Below are 22,574 nucleotides of genomic sequence, written 5' to 3'. Positions count from 1 at the left end.
CTACAGCCATATCTTTCTCAACAACCTTTCTCACTGCTATCTTGTCAACACCAGCTTGAAGAAAGATCTTGCAAACAGAGAGAAAAATCATGGGGAAGAACATTTCTCAGTTGGTAACAACTTTGTAACAACAATAACAATCTGCCCTTTTCCTTCCCCAGCTACTTTAACATCATCCCAGACACACTTGAAAGTGGAAACTCATTTCAGGCTTATTTGCAAAGGAAAACAGAATTTTCAACTACTTAAATTTTTTTCAGAGAAATAGCAAGAGTGCATAGAAAAAAAAAGAATCAAAGCTAATAAAATATCATTTTTTTTGGCAGAAAGCAAAACAAAAATTCACTGGAAAAAGCTGACTCACAGAAAAGGGGCTGTCAAAGAACCACAAAATGTTTATAAATGTGGTTTAGAGAAAAGCTGACTTCAGTCCATTTCTTTTGCATTTTGAATAACAGATTCCAGACACTTCTTCACAAGATACTGCCCCACATTAATATGCAAATTATGGGGGAGGTTAATTATTTGCTGTAAGGTAATTTTTCTTCATGTATCTTTTAAAAAGTGAATGTCTAACTGTAAATTTTAGAAAATCCAAGTGTCCAACGGAATATTTCCAAGCAGCTTATTTTAGCTTGTGTCATTTCAACATGCTGATTTACAGCAATATCCAATGAACAGTTTTAATGGCCCATGTAAGGGCAAAGAAGGATCAAGCAGTAATGGGTTGAACAGCTTCTTAAGCCAGATTCAATCCTGAAGACAATACATGTTGCAATCACACCCTGAAATAAACTCTGAAAGGACACAACAGGGAAGATTTCCTTGTCTCAGAAGGAGACCGTGGATTCAAAAGCTCAGCTGAGGAGTCCTCAGTCTGGAAAGTAAAATGATTTTTAACTAACCTTCATCCACATAACAGGAACTTAAGATTTGGTCCTTTAACCAGCAATTTCAAGGAAATGCAAGTGATGGTGGAAAGGTTTACTGGTCTGTTACTATTACAACTAATATATGTTTTTTTAGGATTGGAAAATCCTGACAGCTAGAGTGCTGAATGGAGCCATGATACATAGAATAGGTCTCAACACAGTCAAAGCCCCCCCCAAAAGTAAACATATCCATTTCTTCAAAAATTAAATCTCTTGCATGTAAATAAATGTTACATATATCTCAACTTTCTCTTATTTATATATTATTACATGAATTTTATGTATTTCTTCTGTAAGCACTTTGATATTGATATCTGTTAGCTACCAAACTTTCTGTACATTTAGTATCACTGCAGATATAAATTATCTATTATCTATTGGCGTCTACCAGATGCATGTAGCAGCACACTGAAGCTCTTAAACTTGTTAGGTTTAAGTTAGTAATACTAATCATGTACTTGAATTCAGTCAAATACGTGACTTGTTGAAATAGCTCCTAAATTGAAATCTCCATTTGCAAATCATTCATGTAAATGTATAGGGTGGCACAACTCCTTTTCATTTATTATGTTCTTACTGACAAATGTAGCTATTTTCTATGTCCATTGAGGGTATGCCAGTTAACTAGCCTAAAAAGAAAACACTGGATACATTTTAGAACTGCCTTTCTTCCAAAAAAAAAAAAAAAAGTTTACTGCTAACTGAAAAGCTAGAATTAACAGTGTTATTTTTAACTATAAAATACGAGAATATTTTTTTCAATTGCTATTCAACGGCAATGCTTTTAACACATTTAGATATCATTCTACACTATAACCCATTCCAGAAAATCACTTTAACATTGTTAATCTTGTTATAAATCAAATTTGCAAGCTGTACGAACTTGTAAAACTTACAACTTCATAGCCATCGCACTTCATAATGCTAAATATTTCTGGTCACAAACATATTCTCCCAGCCTTACCCATAACCATATGAAAATATATATGGGATGTAATTTATCCTGGCATTTTTAGTACTACATAACACTTTCATTTCATAATCTGCACTACATATATTCAATAGACAATATAGAAGAAAAAAAATCTGTGCACCCAACAATACAATTTCGCTGATGAAAAAACAAAAGCACAAATTAAATTATATGAAAACCATAAAATTTGGGTTGGGAAACAGTGAGTGATGACAGATTTTATGGCAATTCAGTGTCAACTTAATCACTTTACTTACTATTTTGAAACCACTTTGGATTAGTGGGGTTTTAGAAATTGAAGATATATATATGCACAAATGCAATTTACAGTATGGTGGAAATTGACCAAATGTAAGCATCCATATTCATTCCTCTCAAAATGTACAACCATTTTAAGGCACGATGTGTTTAATTTCTTTCATTTTTATTTCATCCAATAGCAACAGAAGAATAGAGCCAATAAGGAACAGAATAACACCCACTGAAATAAAAGACCATTTTGCCAAAAGGACAGCCTCCATGCAAATTCTGATCTACCTACTCCTGTTCGATTTATAATAGCTGATTGGATTGCAACCTAGCTGAGGCAACCCACAACACGTAAATGTGCCATCAGTAGCCATGACATATTAATCAATGGTGATGAGTGCAAAAAAAGTCTAAAATACTCTGATATGGCTCTGCTCAGTTTTAATGCACAGTAATGGACCATTTAAGCACAAACCCATGTTCAGTGATCATGCCCTACATCCTACCTGTACATTTAGCAATGCAGTTGCTCAGAACTTTACTTCACTAAGCCCTGTCTACATACATATTGAATGTCAATGCTCCACAACCTCTTCTTCTAAAATTGCACAGCATTTTGGCTTTGGATAGCAAATAAAATAGAAAGAAATTAACTTTTGTTAATTACATCAAGGTGCAAAAGAAGCATAAAAGAAGTGAATAAATTCTGACCAAACTGAATAGAGACTCTTAACTGAAAACATTCTAAATCAGATTTATGATAATCCCAAAGCTTAAATGGGACATCACCTTTTTAAGATCAAGCAGACAGAACATCATCTTCATGTCAGAAATCATCTTTTCCAAGTTTTGGTGCAATCCTATTTAAAACATAAATCAGATATGCATACTGAGGACCAAGGACAACCAGCTGGTAGTCCACAAGCAAAGTCAGGTGTTTCATATTGATTCTCAGATCTGCAGCTCATCCCAGTTCCTGGCAGCTCTCCAGCTATGTGCTGAATTTCTAATCTAACAGCACCTGGGATTCCCAATCTCACTGCTGATCACCATGCATAAAAACATGAAGGGAAGATGTCAAGTAAAAATTGCTGTCATGGAAAAGAGCTGCGCATTCAGGTTTAAAGACAAACAGCTGGGTTCAACCTTAGAACAGCTCCAGTGGACACGAAAAATAACACTGAGAGCAGAAAAGGTAAACAAAAGGTTATTTATATGCTGTTTAGTTTTTCAACTATATCGCCTTCATGGTCTTGTTGGCAGGGATGCAGAACTTAACACGCTAACATAGAGAAGCTAGAATTATCCACTAAGTCAACCGCTCAGTCTGCCTCGCAAACTAAACACTCAAGGTCAGATCCAAGTAAATCCATAATCCCCAATGTCAAAAGTTGGGACTCAAGGTGAAATAAATAAAGGAAGATTAAAAAAAAAAAAATCCCTTTTCCTCTCTATTTTAACTACAAAAGAAAAATTCTTTATAAAGAATAAAAATATGCTGCTAAAATCAATCAAGAATTTTATTACATTTTGAGTATATATAAATTGTAAATCTCAAGTAAATCTCAAATAATAGTTTTAAACAATCAGGTACAGGATCCAGCTTCAGCTGCCTATTAAGAGTTTGAAAACCATAGCACACCATAGAAAAGTATCACACACAAATGAGAAAAACACTTGTCCTCAGAGCTGGTCACCATCCTGAAATGGCACTCCCAAAAAGATGAGAGAAGGAAGAAAGAGGCAATTAGCTCTATAATTATGTCATTCAGCAACCAATCTATACAGTCAGCCCTCCCCAGGAAAGCAGGGGAAAAAATCAAAATATTGTATTTTTAATTAAAATTCTGTGATCAGTATAAAGAAAAATGTAAGACGAGGGTCTAATATTTGTTCATCATAAAACCCAATTTGTGTACCTGTCATTTAATTTTCACTGCCCCTGCTGGAGTTGGGGGGGGGGGGGGAGGGGTGCAGGGGTGGTAGAGAAGGAGTGAGAGAGAAAGAAGGGAAAAAAAAAGGAAGGGAAAATATAATAATAATAATAATAATAATAATAATAAAAGAATGAAAGAATATTTACTGGTATAACTTTGTAAAATAGATTATACCAAAAATACAACCAAATCAAACTGAAAGAAACATGGCATATTCTTCATCTGAGAATGCATCCATTATAACTGATTTGTGAGAGGATGAAGGGGTTGCCCTTCCTTTCTTGGGGAACTCGCATGTTTAGGAACAGTCAGAAGACAAGAAGGAAATGCATCTTAAACGAATGCACAATGCAACATCTCCATTACTGCAGGAGATACAAAAGCTACTGGCCAATTAGAAACTTGAAGACACACCACCAGCAAATCAAACTTACTACCCTTCTGTGGCACAACATGCTTGATTTAAGGAAGAACACAAGAGTACTAGGACAGACAATAGACTTTCCTGAAGAGACCACATTTTCAATATATTGTGGGTGTTTATCTAAATCCTGTTCTATAAAAGTCTGTATCAGAGATGAGGTTTTAGCAACCTGAAGACAAAAAAAAAAATCACTATTCCATATAAGTGATGATAGATGGATAAAAGACACCTAAAAAGCTTTTAAATATATGTACACGAGTAGTTCTGTATTTTAATCTCATGAACCAATACAGACTTTATCAGGAATTTTCCATCTTCACACAAAGAAAGAGCAACACTGCACTGCCTGGACTTGTTCATAATCCTCAGGTCAAAATGCCTTGACCCTGGATGTGCAGCAAAGGCAAATTCCTAGCTAGAAGTGTTAAAATGAGTTTCAGTGAAAGTCTTACAGATCAAAGAATATGCTGTCACAAGACCGCCTCTACATGGAATTACCTTCCAAAATATAGAATAGCTTGGTTGTCAAGTCAAAAGTTTTGATATGGAGAGAGACATTTATATTATCTCCAGTGCTATTATCTCCCTGTGGGAGCCCTCTTCCTAAACATGATTATTGAAGTGAAACAATTTTACAGCTTCTGCATCTGTCAACTTTTACTTATAGACTACTTGAACAATGGAAACAGGCTGCTGGTGGTACAGTATCAGACAGTTCTTTCTCTCTAGGTGAGTTGATTCTGCCACCTTCACTCTGTTAACAGGTAGCAACCAGGGAGATTCTGATAATGAGGTCCAATGATTTTTGTAACACTGATAAACACACATATTCTTTACGTATGAATCTTACGAGTTACTTTGAAATTACACTTAACTTATTCTTAGTGCTGCACCATCTGTGACTGTAATCTTCCTGGGTTATAGTTTCACGAACACTGTCAGCAAAGCCATCTTAAGAAGTTCTGATTTCACCCAGAGCCCAGCCACCAGTCCCCATATTCACATTAAAGTTCGCTGCTGTTCAGCAGTACAGTTAAAACTGTGGGACCAGCCTGAAAAACAGATCTCTGCAAAAACTGGAAAGAGTTAGTCAAAAATAACCTCCCAAAATACAAGGGAACAAGATAACTTTATACCAGTGAGGTTGATGTTTTATGAAATGGAATGTAAGATACGGAATGCTTTCCTCATCTTTCTTGAGTCTGATGAGAAAGTACTGAAATGAGGATCTGTAAGTGGAGGGGGCAGCTAGAAAAAAAGTCATGAGACTTGCAAAGTAAGAGAAGACTGCAGCCCACAGCAACAGGATCCATCTTCCTGCCAGGATCCTCAGATAATGGCCTGAAAGACAGCACACTCAATATTGCCCCAGTTCTTTAATTAGGCACCAAACCAATCTCATCTCATGATTGGAAGTCAGAGTCCCTGCTCCCAGGCTCCCTGTTATGTGGTTCACCCACATTTCAGGTGTGTGACCAGACTTTGCCCCCTCACTTTTTATTTTGATTACGTGACAGCAAAGTATTGGGAACTACGAGCTGGGAGAGCCTCCCGAAATGTCGGTGGCACCTGCTGATTAGACTTTTATCTAGAAATCAGTATTTATATAACCTTAATTAGCAGGATTAGTCACATGTACATACAAATACAAGATAATGAGTATATATGTTTGCATATGTCCATCTACATGTACATAAGCATAGTTGGAAAGACAGTTTAATGTTAAAGTAGACCTCAAAAAAATGAATGTACAGTTTTGAGGTGCTAGAACTACTTGTAGGAAGACTTGCTCTTATATTTTAAAATTGCATTATATTCACTTGCGCTGTTTTATTTCTCCACTTAATGAATGCAACTTAAATAACCCTTCAGTTAGGTACTTGGATTTGGCCATTATATATTCCCTAGTCACAAATAGTGAATTCACAAAAGTTGCCACATAGGTGAGGTATTTTAATTACAAAGAGATTTCTTTTTTCTTTTCCTTTATCTTTTTTTCCCTTCTTTTTTCCTTTTTAAGAAATAGACTGGTGAAGATAAAATACAGTGAATTCTTCTGGGATTGGACTTTTCATCCAGCTGTCCCCAAATGCAACATAAGCATTAGAGAAAGCTGTCTGTTCGTTGTTACTCTGAATGATTTATAGCAATTCCTGCATATCCTTCTGTGTCATCTGACAACATTTTCATCTTTGGAAGGTTTTATTAAGAGCTACATTATATCATTCTGTTATCAATAGTAGCTGGTACGATTTGGAACCTTTTAATCACCTGGAAACTGTTCCTAGTTTCTACAGCAATACCTGGAGAGATACCATGCAGCATAAAACTGCATTTCTAGTGTATCTGGTTGTTACTGAGTAACAGCCATGCTTCTTCACTAAACTCAGTTATCTGCAATTACCTTAAGACAGAACCAAAACTTAAACCCTTTCAAGAATATGGAGAAGAAATGCCTAGGAAAACATCCTAAATTAACAGTGAAAAGCCATACAATGTCTTTTTCTATGTGTCTAAGTTACAGTTCTGGCAATCTCATGAAGCTTTATGTATTTCCACACCTGAGAATTAGCACCCTATGAAGAAAAACACTCAGACTAATTTTAAAGTAGGAACTACTGGAGTCACATTTATTTCCTTCACATGAAACTGAATAATCAATACTTAATTATGAAAGGATGCAAATTCCAACTGCCTTCTGTTTCTTTTCTTTCAATACATACTCAAATCTTACTCAACAAGTGAGCACTTTATACAGGTCTGATCAAGACATCTGACTGCCTTCACCTCTCAGCACTCTGGCTTTCTGTTGCGTCTCTAAACAGTACAACTGAGCCGCTGTACTCCTCCATTTCTGAGATGCATTATGTGTAAACAGACAGCAGTGATTATAACATGCTTAGGTACTATGACAACTATGGAAATATCTCACATAATTTCATATGAGAAACTCAACCACTGACTTCTGTTACTGTTTTTGGAGTCACGTCGTAAATCTGGCCACATGCAATTAATGTTCTGTCAATGTACCTGTGCTTTTACATCATGACTCTCCAAGGAAACCTGTCTGTAGCTAATATCATAATGTTGGTGGTGACAGACCAAACCACCTGCTGAATAAAATACACATAGGAGCTCTCCTGCCATGATCAGCTCCAGCTAACAAGTTGCCTATCACTCCTGCACTGAGGGAACAGTGACAAAGCCACAGACTCAGGCGCTATTCTGAGATGGTTTCTGAAACTTTATCTATACCACCAAAGAGACAGCAGTAGTAGCTGCAGACATTTATGATAGGGGTTTCTAGAATACATTTTTAAGTTTTTCTCCTTCATGTGTCTTTGTGTAACTTTCCCCTTACCTCTGCCTCCCACCTGCTCTGGGATCCAACCATCCATTACTGTAGAATAGGACAACTACGCACAGCCATGCCAAAGTTGAACAAGTCATGAGAAAAAGTGACTAGATCTCTCCAGTCTAAAACATTTTCCGAGTTTAATTTCGGTGAGGAGTAGCATATGACAAGGAACATATTTTTGAGTTGAACAGTGGGAGCTGGTTTAGCTTAATACACTTTCTGAAGTGTGCTATCACTATGACAAATATATATCTTCATGAGGACAGCTTTGCTAGAAAGTGTTGCTGATAAGAATCGGAGAGAGAGGGAAGGAAAACGCAGCCTTTACAGAACTGATCCTGAATCTGGAAATGTTATGTTTTAAATACACAAGCAGATGGCATTTAAATAAATTAGATGCAAAGAAAGGAAAAATTTATATACAGCAGGGAAGAACAGGGAAAGCAAGTTTAACGTATCTGCCAGAGATTTCTGCAGCATTTTTAAGCGATTCTTTTAATGTATATATACCATTTTAACATGTTTGCCAGTATGCATAAAATAAAAGTATCTACAGTGACAATTCACTTGTTTTAATGAAAGTTGTTCAGCCATCTTAATATTTTCATCTTTACGCTGAAAATCATTGGCTTCTTAATGCAAAAATGAAGTTGCTTCAGGCAAGGTACTGCAAACGTAGCATAATTGATTGTGTTAGGATATCTTTTCAGTTACAATATCCTTAGCAAAAGCAATAAAAGGTGAGCACATACATCCCTTTGAATTTCAGTAGCTTACAGAAACTACCTAGTACAGGTGGAAGGTTTACAACTAAGCCAACAGAAACTAGGCAGCAGCAATAGGTTTATTCAGCTCTGTAGTTATACAATTCTTCACATCTTTTGTACAGACAGCAATCTCTGGCCTATTTAAGTCCCACTTTAATGTGTTATAATCTTTTCCAAGACACTGTCATAATCTCCTGAAAGAAACTTCTCATACTCTTTGATGATATATGAAAATATCTGTTTTACGTCTGTATCTATGAGGGTTTTTTATGGCACAGAAGAAAGATGTGAAAGCTCATTTTATACATCTGCATACAGACTTTTAACTATTTCTAATATTCAGGACAGTATCAGTAAGTGGCTACATTTTGTAACTCACTGTACCAGTAATGCATAACTCTTGTTTCAGATTTATTAGGAAATGAAAATATTAATTGTATAGATTTTTTTGGCATACTTTCCTCATCTATTCTCTTTTCAGCACAAAGGATCCTCAGTGAAGAAGAATAACTGTTCTACCAAGAACAATCAAGGAATTTTCCTGACCTTGCTGTTACACTAAGCACAAATGAGGTAAAAATTGTTAAATATAAATGCAAATTTCAAGCTAAAATAAGAAAATAAACAAAAGCAAACAAGTCAGTTTAAGTGAGTCAGTGGACAAAGCGTTTTCTCATTAGTTCTACCTAGTGAAACGTCTGTTTCTCAAAGTAATATATTTGGTGCGTTCAAACCAGCATCTAAAGGAAAACAAATTTTGTCATGGGAGCACATCTGGACAGCATAGTGAACTATCCCAAAGAAGCACAATCCTTCTAACACTGAAAACCTGGAGAGCTACCAGAAATGCTTCTCCAGTGTGGCACACATACACAAACAAACAAACAGAAAAAAGAAACCCCACACCACCACAGAAGCACTTGTTTACTATTTTCACTTATTATGTTGATTAAAATATAATAATAATTAAAATTACAGATTCTTACAAGCCCTAATCAGCATGAATATGACGGCAGTGTTTTCAAAATTGCTGCAAAACCAGTTGTTATCTCTGAGAAAGGAATATAGTACAATTATTGCTAAAATCTCTTTTTGGTCTTATCTTTCAGTCTTTCTCCATGGAAGTTGTCATTCCAGCCACTCAGACACACTGAATATGCAGTAGAACTTACAGAGCTCCTCTAAAACTACAGCAAAGCACTCTAAAACACACAGCTAACTACTCTTCAAACGTCAGATGAACCTAGGAGAAGGAAGGCAGGGAGCTAGGCAAACCATAACAAGTTCTAAGTGCTGGGAGTGAGAGGAAAAGCCAAGAGTAAAGTCATTTAAGACTCTTTAGCCTGCTTTCACCAAGAAAATAGGCTAAATGGGTGTTGCTCTCTGAGTTTCAAGCTAAATAAAATTGTGAAACTAGGGTTCTGTAGAGGCTTTGTCATAACATTAACTCTTCCAGGCTTGTGGAGCCAGTGCAGCAATCTACAGGGTTCAGCAAGCATAACACTAGGCAGAGCTAAAGCAAATACAGAACACGTGTTTAGACAAGACTGGAAGAAAAAGTCCATTGCAACCATTTATAACTCATTTTAGACTCATTTGAACTTGTTTCTGAGTCCGGCTTGAAACTTGGTCTTCTTTACATTTCAAATGAAATGCAAGAGGCCCAATAACCTTTGCCACAATGTTGAATGGAAAGACAATACCACTGAAATGCATTGCTGCTTCAGTAGGCACAACTACCCATTTCAATCAATTCACAACAAAAAGCCTTGGGAAAAAAAAAAAAAGTCTTGCACTCAGACTGCAGATATTAAAAATGTCTGACTGAGCTATGTTGGTGTTGGATGTGGACCAGGATGAAGCAGCACCCTAACCTGCCATATTTTTTTTCACATTTTTTTTCCCCTCAGCACAATGCCTTGGTATTATTGAGCTTCATTCCTGATGCAGGAAAAGCCTCTGCTTCACATACAGTGCAGGAAAACCCCAGCCTGTCAGAATTCAGTCTAGTATCCTTGCTTTTTCCCTGTATTTGTAACTGCTCATTTGTATGTAAACTGGAAGTTTCCTGAAACGAACTTGAAATTATCTTTATTTAAAAGTTGTCACATGATTATAAATATGAACCAGATACATTCAAAAATACAAAAAGTGAAGTAAGACCTAATGAAACTTTCATATTTACTCAAATAGTGTCACTAGAAACATGTTGTTGTTACTCTGTTAGTCGTGTTATACTATTATTGTGTTATGGGTACACAGCTATCTTGAAGGTGCTGTTTAAATACCGTTCACTGTGGAAGATTGCAGAGGTGAACTATATGATTAGGGCAACAACAGTCATTTCCCTTTTCCATCAACAGACAATATACTTGAACAGATTGTATAACACTTCTGTACCATGTTCCACATGTAGAGACTGTCAGGTTTCTACCTCTCAAACCTGCCTATTTCTGAGAAAAAAAAGCCACTATATTTTCCTACATTCTCCTCAGTGTTCTAGTTAACTGATTTAGACCAACCACACTACCTACTTCTATCCAAACTAAATATTCTAGCTATGATTTTTAAAAGGAAAATCCTAGTTTAGCACTTCCTACTGCAACCCAATCTTCCTATATACTGACCAAGGATTCACATATGTTAACCTTCACAAATGCCATCTAAATCTATCACATTCTCCTGTGATGTCATTTTCTATTTCTTCCAAACCCTTCTATAGTTGTTTTTTCTCCACACAGCTCTGATCTCACAGTGCCATGCCCTGCCCAGAAAGTAGCCCTCCCAATATCCTAATGACATACAGCCCCTATCCCATTGTAAAAACTAAGGTTCCCAGTGCCTCACTGTGGGCAGAGGCCTAAGCCGCTTTCCGACGTATGCTAATTTAAGACAAAGTTGCTGGTGAAAGTCTGATGAACTCTCTCAATTCTCAGATCTAACAGATTGTTAACAATCTTCAGAAGAAAAAAAAAAAAAAAAGAGAAGAAACAACAAATACAAAAAAAAACTGTGTTCAAAAGTCGGACATGGCCAAGAGGGTTCCTGTTCCAATAATACTATTTTATAGCAGAAATCACTACTACCCTTCAAAATGTGATATTCATAAGTAAACATTATTTCTGGTCAAGAACAGTATGGTTAAGCTAACAAACAGACAATCACTAGCAGCCCTGGAGAAGACAATCACAAATGACAGCTCTGCTGCAGCAGAGTGAAAAGAGCTATGATGAAAACTGCTTTAGCCATGGCTATCTGAAGCGTATTTTGGATTCATGGGTTTTTAGACATTTAACACTCTCTTACCAAGCGGAAGTTCACACATTTTCCTGGCGATTCCCATCATTTCCATAGAGCTTCTGTGTCTGTTAAAGACCTTATTACACTTCATAACTTCTACACAGAGATTCATCCCATCTTTCAGCCACCTAAAAGTCAGACATCAAATTTAAACTAGCCAGATTAGTTTCCGTTCTCCATGGTTAGCAGAGATACCTTCACTGGTACGTCTGCAGGGACGATTCATTTCTCCTAACTATTGATAAAATGCATCTTCTTTTCTGAAGGCATCTACATTTCTCATACGGTAAAGAAATTGGAGTAGACGCTGGTTTTTGATGGCTACTTCTACATTGGTGCCAACTGCTCAAATGACTTATTTATTAGAAACTTACGAAAAATACTCTTTAAATGCCCATGAAGGATGGAGCATGAGGCATTCTCATGCCTCGAAAAAAGCCCTGGCATTTCCATGAAATCTCCGACAATGCAACATTCTGTTGCAATCTCATAACAGCATCACCCTCTCTTATTATTTTTAATTAATCATTTAAAAGCCAACTGATGTCACAAGCTGATTTAGTTGAGTAGCCAATGGGGTTACTGTAAGATTTGGTCACCTTCTTTTTACTATGGGGTAACTGAACAGCTTTACTGGCAGTAATGCTGCTAATCTGAGAATTTTCCTTGTTTGAGAGGTTTGGCTTCTATTCATGTTCTAATTAAGAGGGGAAGGCAATACCTACATAAAAAGAAAACATTTCACTCCAAAGAGGATTATTTCCACCAGGGTCTATTCATCTTATTCTATATAAAGCTGCTTTATTTCCATACATAACTTGTCTTGACTCTCGCAAACAATATCAGACTCAAGCTTGCATCATGCCAAATCACCAGAGAGAGCTCAGCTTCTCCTTAATAAATTCCAAACCAGTTACTATGCCCATTATGGTCCTTATTGTACTAATTACTAGAATAAATTGGCTTACCATTTAACATATTTTAGTGCAATACATTAAGACAAAGTCATATGTGAAGATTTTTTTCCTTTTCTTTCTTATCATTATACGATGGACTGATCTCCCACACATTGTTAGCTTCAGCTTGGTAACTCACAGCGTCTTTTCATATTTCAAAGCACTGTTTCAGTACATTTTGCTAAGGCTGGAGCACGATTTTTTTCCTTTACAGCCCTGACCAGTTGCTGTTTTGAAGTGCTCAGAGTCTAGAAATGTTTAAAAAAAAAAAAAGAAAAGAAAAAAGAAAACCACAGCCTCAAAACAGAAGCTGCAAAGGTCAGGGTAAAAGTGACAGTTTATTCTACGTACAAATGCACTGTACCAACCAAAATGTGTGCAGAGCCACCAGATGTGTTTCATACAGCTGATCAACGAACATAGTAGGTTTCAGTTCTGCTTCCTAAATGTAGACATCCCATGGAGAGGAGCCCACACAGGAGCAGGGGGTCTGGGGGGAGCTGCTGCCCGTGGAGGACCCGTGCTGGAGCAGTTTGCTCCTGGGGGATGGACCCCGTGGTACGGAGCCGTGTGGGAGCAGTTCTTGAAGAGCTGCTGCCTGTGGGCAGCCCCCGCAGGCTCAGTTCGGGAAGAATGGCATCCCATGGGAGGGACCCCACGTGGAGCAGAGGCAGAGAGTGCCCAAGAAGGACCAGCAGAGACGAAGAAGTGTTAGGGACTGACTGCAGCCCCCATTCCCCGTTCCCCTGCTCTGCTCAGGGGGAGGAGGTAAAAGAAGGTGGATAGGGAGAAGGTGTTTTTAGTGTTGTTTTTTTTTTAGTTTCTCACTGCTCAAGCTTGCTAGTAATATGTAATAAATTATATTAGTCTCCCTATGTTGAGTCTGTTTTGCCTGCAATGATTGTTGCATGATCTCCCTGTCCTTATCTCAACCCTTGAGCTATTTTCATCATATTTTCTCCCCCTTTTCCTTTGGGGAGGGGGAGTGAGAGAGTGGTTGTGGTGGAGCTCAGCTGCCCAGCTGAGTAAAACCACCAAACGTTCCTTTCCCTCCCTCCTACAGAGGTGTGATGGATTCTCTCTCAGTGGAAGAGACTGGACATCTTTCAAAAAGATTGTGTATCACTCAGATCAAAACTATAACCATGATGTCATAAGAATGCTATGAAACTCTACAAGCCCTTAGGATGCTGGAGGCCAGATCAGATCAGCATTTCTTCAATTCTTTGGTTGGCAACCTCTTAATCAAGAGGCAACCAAACAAACTGCTGACAATCATTTTCAAACGCTCTTAAGACAAGACCAGAAAAGTACTACATAGTGTTTTCATGTTATAGATGGAGAAACAAAAACGAGTTATCTTGGTTGGTTAGGGAACCAGGGAACAGAGCACATGTACATGAGTTTCCTTTAAAAATCAGAACAGTTCCCCTTTGAACCTTTTCTTTATATGGTTAAGCATTTTTTTTATATTGCAGGAAACGGTTTAAACTCTTGTATGACACTTTAAAAACTGAACCCTGTTCTTCAAAAATATTCAAAGAGCAACTGTTAATGGTCCAATCTTGTCTTCCATTGTGCAGCCCGTTCACTGAATCCCTCGGAAAATCACTTTCTGGGATTGCATTGAGAACTTTAAAGTGTTTCATGCTGCATAATGAAAACAAGAACTTATCATTTTTGCGTAAAGTAATTAATACCTTGAACACACCTGAAAAAAATAAAATGTGTCAGACGCAACCCCAAAGTTGCTGTGCAGCAATTCTATAGAGAGACTTTCTAAGGTCCAGAAAAATATATTATTTTTTAAGATATATTTTAACACTATAATGTTCACACACGTTATAGTATTCATATATTAAATATTGGTTCATCTCTACAGGCCTGAAGACAAAACAGCAAGGGGATTCACTTTCACCCAGCCTTTCTGTAACATATACATAAAAGTGGATTCATCAGTCGTTCATCTTTCCACATTTCACAACACTTTCAAAGGGGAAAATAAAAAGCTTTCTGCAAAGCCTAAGGTTGTCCCCAACCCTACAAACCTTATTCACAGCTCTCCATCACTAAATTGCCTTAGATACTTCTCTTTCCCAGGTCTGCACATTGTGAAAATTTAATGTTACTACCCACACTTAAGTTGAGCTCAGGGGTAATAAAACTTTCTTCCTGTTACTTAGGCAGCTTCAGTGGGAGAGTCTGCCCACATAAGATTTGAACCATCCTCAGGAAGATCTCCCCTCTGCTGATGATGTAAGGAACACATCTAGGGCAACAAGCTAGCTAATTTAGACATCCTAGCTGAACGTTGGATGACTACAGTTGAATGATTCCTAGCACGTCTTTGAGTTAGGCACCATGCCTCTAACCCTTGAGAGTCCTATGTTTCTTTACACGTCTAACGCATAATTGCTATGCTAATTACATGGGTGTCTAAATACAGTACTCAGAATAAAAGAAAGTGAGTTTTAAAATGAGTTTTCAGAGAAGCAGCAAATGCATCCCACTAACATTGCAATCCTACAGTCCCATTACAGGGAAAAAAAAATATCTCAGAAATCCAAAAATCTTCACCTGGGTAACTTGTTTATGCAGTACATGCAACATTTTGTCAGTCCTTCATAACTGGACCTGTATAAAGTTTCTTAGTTCCAGTATATGAAATATTCTGTAAAAGAAATTCTGTAGCCTTTTAGTAGAAACGCTTTACTCTTTCTGGAAGACTATGAACATAGGGATAGCTCTGCCTATTCAGTCAAAAGGACTAGCCAGATCAGTATTCTCCTTTCCAGCAGCAGCCATAAGCAGATGCTAAAGAAAGAGAAAGACCAGGGAAGTATGTATAGCACTCTCTTGAGTATTTCCCAGCTTCTGTTTTCAGACCAGGGGATGTTCTCCAATGGAGCTCCTTTCCAAATACTTGTCTATGCCTCCATTTGGACCTCTGGATTGCATCTACAATCTCTTCTGATGAGTTTCACAAATCTACCACCTGCCACAGTAACTGCAATTTTTAGTGTTCTCTGCACTTGTCTCCTGCCAGCCTCATTGTATGGCCCTTTATTCTTGGCTGGAAGAAACAGTCAGCCCCTCCACCCCATATCATTCACAGCTTAAAGAGTCACAACTGTCCAAGTGTGAAAAGCTCTTGCTTACCTAATCATTCCCCACAGGGAAACTATTCCAATCTCAAAGATCCTTGTAAGAAAAAGCTCTACACATTAAGAAAATGCTTTGTGTATTGCAAACCGGATTAAAATTAAATATGTAACACAAATACAGAAATGTATTTTATATTCACCAGCCATAGAAACACAATTAAAAACCCTACCGCATATCTTTTCAGAATTAAGCAAAGCCCAATGCCTTATCCACCTCTCATTTAAGTAGTGTTTATAATGATATTATAGTCTTGGAGAAATCTGTTTTTTAAAGAACTGACTTATTTTTCAGAAATGAAATTCATATGAGAATTATTAGTTTAAAACCCTACACAAGCACCTTCCAGTTCAGAGTATGATGTGGAAAAAAAGAGCACATATCTACAAGCTAAGTAGAACTTTTAACTGTGGAAATTGGTTATTCAAATGAGAAAAATCCCCAATTCACATTCATTACCATAATTCACATCAATTGGCAAACAAATCTACTGTTCCAGTATATTCAGAAGTCAGCACAGGCCATTTAAGTCCAAAAAATGCTAGTCACTAGGTGGAAAAATGGTTCCCCCCCATTCTCCACAGTTCCCAATCATAATAAAGGCTGCTAAGAAGTCAGAGAAGCCCACAACAGGCGACAGCAACTACAAACATCTGACTGCAAATAAGTAAAGCAAAAAAGCCTGGCCAAAAGACAGTCAAGTAGACAAAACTGTCAGGACCAAGTGGTTCCTGTACAGCACCCTAGCTGACTTACTACAGTGTCAGATGATGAACAATACCAAGGGTCTGTGGAAAGGGATCTCAGTGATACGTGAACAAATGAACACAGGTCCTTTTGATATAGCAACACCTCTGAAGCCTAACTGTCCTCGACTATGCCCACTATACACAGAGTTCAAATGGACAACCCTGTACACAAAAGCCTTAATGAAGTACACAATGCTTTGCAATGATGATAGAAGTGCACCAGCTGACACTCCCAAGGTTTTTTGCTTCAGAAAGCACAGGCATGTTTTCTGTATCAACACATTTTCACCATGCGCACTCCCTCACCTCCCAGACTATTGGCCCTAACCTTCCATTTCCCAGTAAAAAAATAAAATAAATCAGCACTCCTTCAGGTTAAAGGCACTAGCATATGCTTAAACTTGGTGATCTTAGTGTTCTGTTGAACCGGAAACAAAGGTACTTATGTCATATTCAAAGAAATTTTTCAAAAATACATCACAGAGAGCGTTGAAATTTTACTTATTATATTTACATTTAATAAATTTAACTTTATTATCGTGTAACAATCTTTCCAAATATTTCCTGTAGTATCACTACAGGATAACTCAAGTTTTCAACCAGTGCTTCATATTAACACAATTTTGCTATAAACACTTGATGAAAAAATACATCTTTACTTGTGACTATTCCTCCTAATCTGGTGCAAGGACATCCAAACTAGAACATACTCACTTCCAATGAGATGTTTTAAAAAGATATGCCACAGCATAATGATAACCCATAAAGTATGTTGAGTTGAAAGGCCATATGTTGTAATTGTGAAAGATATTCTGAAACAGATACAGCCACTAGTGCCTGCTGTTACCTGGCATCCACAGTAAAATACCTGAAGTAACGATCGGAGTCCCACTGTTCTTTTTATTCAGAGGAAAGTTTGATTATTTTTGCCTTTTAAATTTTTGGCACCAGTAAGTCTGTAACTTCCAGTGTGAGTAACTTCCATACCTGAAGCCAGGTATGAAAGATACACAGGAAATCTGATGCACGTGCCATGTTTAATAAACCCATCTGCATATACCTCCAAGCAAACACGGCCTGTAACCCATCATTTAAAGAGAACAAGAAACAAATACCACAACATTCTAATAAAAAATTCATGCGACACCCTCATCTAGCAACATCAATTACTTTATCTATCTCCTACACCGTTAGTTGTAAGACTAATAATGCTACTCAGCAGGCAAGGGTTTTAATGAAATAGACCCTGAGTTCCTGGGAGGATCACCTGTGGTTCCAACTGTAACACTTCTGATCAAATACAAGCTTTCTTCCCGCTGCTGAGCAATAGACTTTTCTGGATCTTGATCAAACATGCCCCTAAGGAGGGAGGGTGTAATAATATGGTGTAAAATATTCAAGCATATAGGAGAACAAATGACTGTGGTGAAAGGGAGGAGGAGAGGAAACTATTTCAAAAATAATAGAAATTGACAGCTTCAACATTTAAGTCACTTGGGCAGCAAAACAAGTTCACAGCAGTTCTTTCAGTAAGCAACAATACAATTAAGCATATGTTAGCCATCATTAATAAACAACATGAACTAGCATAACAAATACTGCCTTATGCTGTTAGAGGCTCCCATTTCTACAAATATTTCCAATTCTGTTCCCCACCTAAGGCTAAGGCCTCAAGTTATAAATATTACAGACCAAATGTCTCCCAGTGACTTTCTAACAAAAGGGAGGACAAAATATATATATATTTAAAAAAAAAAGAAAGGATGAAGAAGAAACTAAACAGTAGTTACAGTTGCCACATTCTCTTCCTAGTGTTCCACTGCCTAACATACCCAAGTGCTGTATGCTTTCTGTTCCTTTTAGTGCAAGACAGGAGAGGGGACAAATTGGCTTCCCTTCCTCTCCAGGGAAAAGAGAAAAACTCCTTACTTATTGATCCTTCCAAATTAACCCAGACATTCCTTACCTTGAAACCTAGTAAATTCCAGTCTTAAATCTCCTTTAAAAAAGCTGACAGTGTCCCAAGCTCCAACTGAACTTCATGTTCTAGGGGAAATCTTACCTAATTTTGGCAGGGAATAGGGCACTTTAAAATAATCTTCATAAAATTCAATTAGTCTTCTTGTAATATTTAGAGCATAGTCCCCTGATCCTCTTCGGATTGCATCAGGCCTTGCATACAATCGTACCTGTTAAAAAACAAAGCGATAGACTGATCATTTCAGTATCTACATATTAAAGTTCTGCTACCTGCAGAGGTGAACTACTCTAAGGTCGTTGTGAGGTGGCAGGGTTATTCCCCTACAGCGAGATGTAGCTGTCATCGGCTTGTCAAAACATGCTGTGGCTGAAAAATGGAACTTAGACAATTAAGGTTAAAAAGTTGAGAAGTCACAATCTCCTGCTTGTTTGTGTTGCCGAATAAAAGAATTAACACTGTTTGCATCAAAATAAATATTCAAAGAAAACGCTTACATGTGTTTGCTAGAGATATGATGGTAGGGTGGATTAGTATAATGGTTCTCTGCCTACACTGAATGTAGGCAAGATGCAGTGGCTCAGTAGGAGGAAGTTCACGGTTTGTTAAAGGCACATTACATCGAACCCTGAAAGTATTAGTAGACTGTGAAGAAAAAAAACGATCGTTCTCCTTTCTTTTCTCTGCCAGTGACACAGTTACCCTCAACAAGCTACAAAACGCTGCAAAACAACCATTTATAAGCTCATTCTCATACACAAACAATTAACATTCCCCAAACCTCCATGAATGCTTCAGGCCTGTTTTCAGCAAGCAGTAAGTTAAAGCTGTTTATACAAGTCATGGGCTGCTGTGTTCAGTATAGAATTGCGCACACATCTGCCTGCATGGAGCATCAAGCTGACCAGCTCCTGTTCAGATGAAAACCGTAGCGCAAGGCACCACAAGGTTATTTGTTATTCCCTGTCCTATATAGAGATGACATACAGCTTATGACAACTGTTAACCAAGAAAGGCATAGAAAGGGGGGCCACTTTCCATACTCCCTCTTCACATGCAGCCTAATGGCCGCAGCCAGTGATGGATGAAGCGTGTGCTTTGTCACTGGTGGCTGTGGCAGAAGGTCTCTCCCTGCCGTTCATAATGACCTAATGCTTCCTGTGGTAGGATTTAATCCCACTCAGGGTTCCACGGAAAGCACCAGGGCAGAAAACAGAAAATATCAATGCAAACATGAAGTGGAAATTTCAGTTTGGAAAGGTTTCTACATGCCCTGTTCTGAACCAAAAAAAAAAAAAAAAAATTATGGGATTTTCAGCTTCAGTGAGAGCATTACCAAATATTGCTTTACTGCTCATTTCCTGAACCAGTTCAGTTACCTAAGTGGAAACCAGATATCAAATATCAATGCACTGCACCTGTCAATTCTGTTTTAAACCACTATCTGTTTTTATGGTCATTCAGACACGTTGCTCTGCTTTGCTACTAACTGTGTCCATCTTTATATTTATACCTTTGTGTCATATTACAGATCCAGTACACAATCAGCCATACACAGTTATGATTGTAAGGCAAAATGGATAACACAGTGTAACCTAATGAGACATGTAATAAAGCAGACTTCTCATAATCACCACCCGAAAGCATATAAAACATTATCTAAACACCTCAAAGTCACTATATCCATTTATTGCTTCCTTCCAAAGTTAACAGTGGCATGTATATTAAACATTCCCTATCAGCTAAACTACGCATAATTTTTTAATAAAATAGGGATTAACTACAAACTTCCTAATTCAAACTTCTTGAAACCTTTAGTTTATGAAATGATGGTAAGAATCACAATTAAATTTGTGATGAACACTGTCGTGTATCATTAAACCTTTATACACAATTTTGCATAATTGCTTTACTGGCACAGTTGACTGTATCAGCATATTAGAAAAAGAAGAGTCAGCCAACCAGGTATGCAAAAAATCATTCAATTTGACAGTGGCCAAATGTGTCCATTATAAGGATTAGGACAACAGAAGAGAAGAAAATAAAAAAAGTACGTAAAAGAAAAATCAAGGCTCAACGTGTGCCTTTTGGCAAATGCAGAAAAGGCATTTAAAGGTGTTTAAGATGGCACCCAGGTATCAAAGCTCAAAAACTGCAATGATACAAATTTTCATTTGATACCTGCCTAATGTTGAATATAGTTCTATTTTTTTTCCCATGAAGTGCATCTCTGCCTGCTTAGAACAGCTCCAGACCAACAAGGCTGTATTGCTTAACACTCCTAAGCTGGAACACAGCTCAGAAATTATCTGTGCTGTTGCCCAGGTCTTTTAAGCTTTGAGGCAAGAGGCATTCCCAAAGCATGCCAGCCACTTTCAGATGACAGGATGGCTCTACACAAAATGCAGCTGATGCTGACACTCTCTTCTACAACAAATCATCTTTGGCTACTTCACATGATAGTTATTCATTTGCCCCAAGCTATGGAAGACTGAACTTTAGCTTCTCCCACTTTCTTAAGGAATTCAAAATTACATGTCCCAATAAAATACTCTAAATACTTCTTTATAGGCTTTTCTGAACAAAAGTGGTTGTATACAGGTTTAGTCTTCACCTGTCATATCTAATGATTCCCACTGTTAAGAAAAGAAATCAAAATTCTGTCCAGACAGGTTGTGAAGGGAAATAAAGGAGTAAATGGTAACTAGGTGGTGGTGGCACTCACACCAGAAGACAGCCTCCTGGGAGCTGGGTCTGTTTCTGCCTTCCACCCAACATCCACTGAACATAAAACGTATGAAGAAACCTTGGACTCACTCAAAGAAAATTCCCTCTGGGTGAGCAGAGGGCTGCTGCATGGGGCTACCTGTGGCTCTGATCACCCGGCTGGCTGTTTCAGGTGATGCTTTCGAAGGTGTCTCCCTCATTCACAATATGAGGAGCTTGGTCCAGATCTCAGTCTGAGGGCAGGTACATATAAGCTTGACATCAAAGCCCCTAATTTCTATATGCCAATGTTCCTTAATAGGTATAGGCTCATCTTGGCCATCACTGTTTTACCTCTAAGTCCATAAAATAGGGAATGTGTTATTTCCTTAGCTTATACAAACATGCTCAGCGTTAAGCAATAAAGACTGTAAAGTGTTCAGATACTGCTCTAACAAGGAGCTTCAGCAGATAAACCAGAATGAAGATTAAGACACAAGATCTGTGTTTAGCATACTTTTTTTTTTTCACTTGTTTACTGCTTTCATTTCAGAAGGCAGATAAGCTGCATTACTTTGTAACTAAATATGTTGGACTGAACAACAGTGCATAATTATTACATACTTTCCCACAGGCTGTTTGATCACTACACTGGAGAATTTGATTTTACATTAATTTAAATAAGAAAACAAACAGATAATTTTCTGCAGGGTCAGACCTAAATATAAATAAAAGTAGTACGTGTTCTGCTATGCAAGATAAAGAGGATTCTAGCTTATCTGCATAATTCATCACCTACTGCAATGGCACAAGTGTATATGGACCACTCACAAAGAAAGGGCTCACAGTATCGATATTCACTTTGAAATAACATTGTTTTCTGATTTCTTCAGCTCTCTTTTGTATTTGTGCTCCCTTAACCAGATGTCGCACACATTCTTACACATGTAAATCAGAATGCCGTATCAGACTTGATATGAAGGGAAAGTCTGGTGTATTTTACAACTTGAGCTTCACTCTGTGAGTAGAGAGAGAAAGGTGCCCTGGAAGGCTTGCAGACAAAGACACTTTCACAGTAAGGGT

At 37.7% G+C, this 22,574-nt stretch overlaps 1 protein-coding gene across 4 annotated transcripts in view; it reads right to left on the bottom strand.

Annotated features, from left to right (window-relative positions):
- The window catches only part of TRHDE (thyrotropin releasing hormone degrading enzyme), a 204,799-nt gene that overhangs the window by 146,088 nt on the left and 36,137 nt on the right, over positions 1-22,574 (bottom strand). For all 4 annotated transcript variants that reach the window (XM_083820162.1, XM_083820163.1, XM_083820164.1 and 1 more), the window contains exon 3: positions 18,870-18,996. In XM_083820162.1, coding sequence (XP_083676288.1) covers positions 18,870-18,996 — 127 coding nt within the window. The remainder of the gene's footprint in view (positions 1-18,869; positions 18,997-22,574) is intronic.

The sequence above is a fragment of the Anser anser genome (genome assembly GCF_964211835.1).
Source record: "Anser anser genome assembly, chromosome: 1".
Lineage (NCBI taxonomy): Eukaryota > Metazoa > Chordata > Aves > Anseriformes > Anatidae > Anser > Anser anser.
Note: the sequence above shows the minus strand (reverse complement) of the source record. Positions and strands in the feature narration are given on the sequence as shown.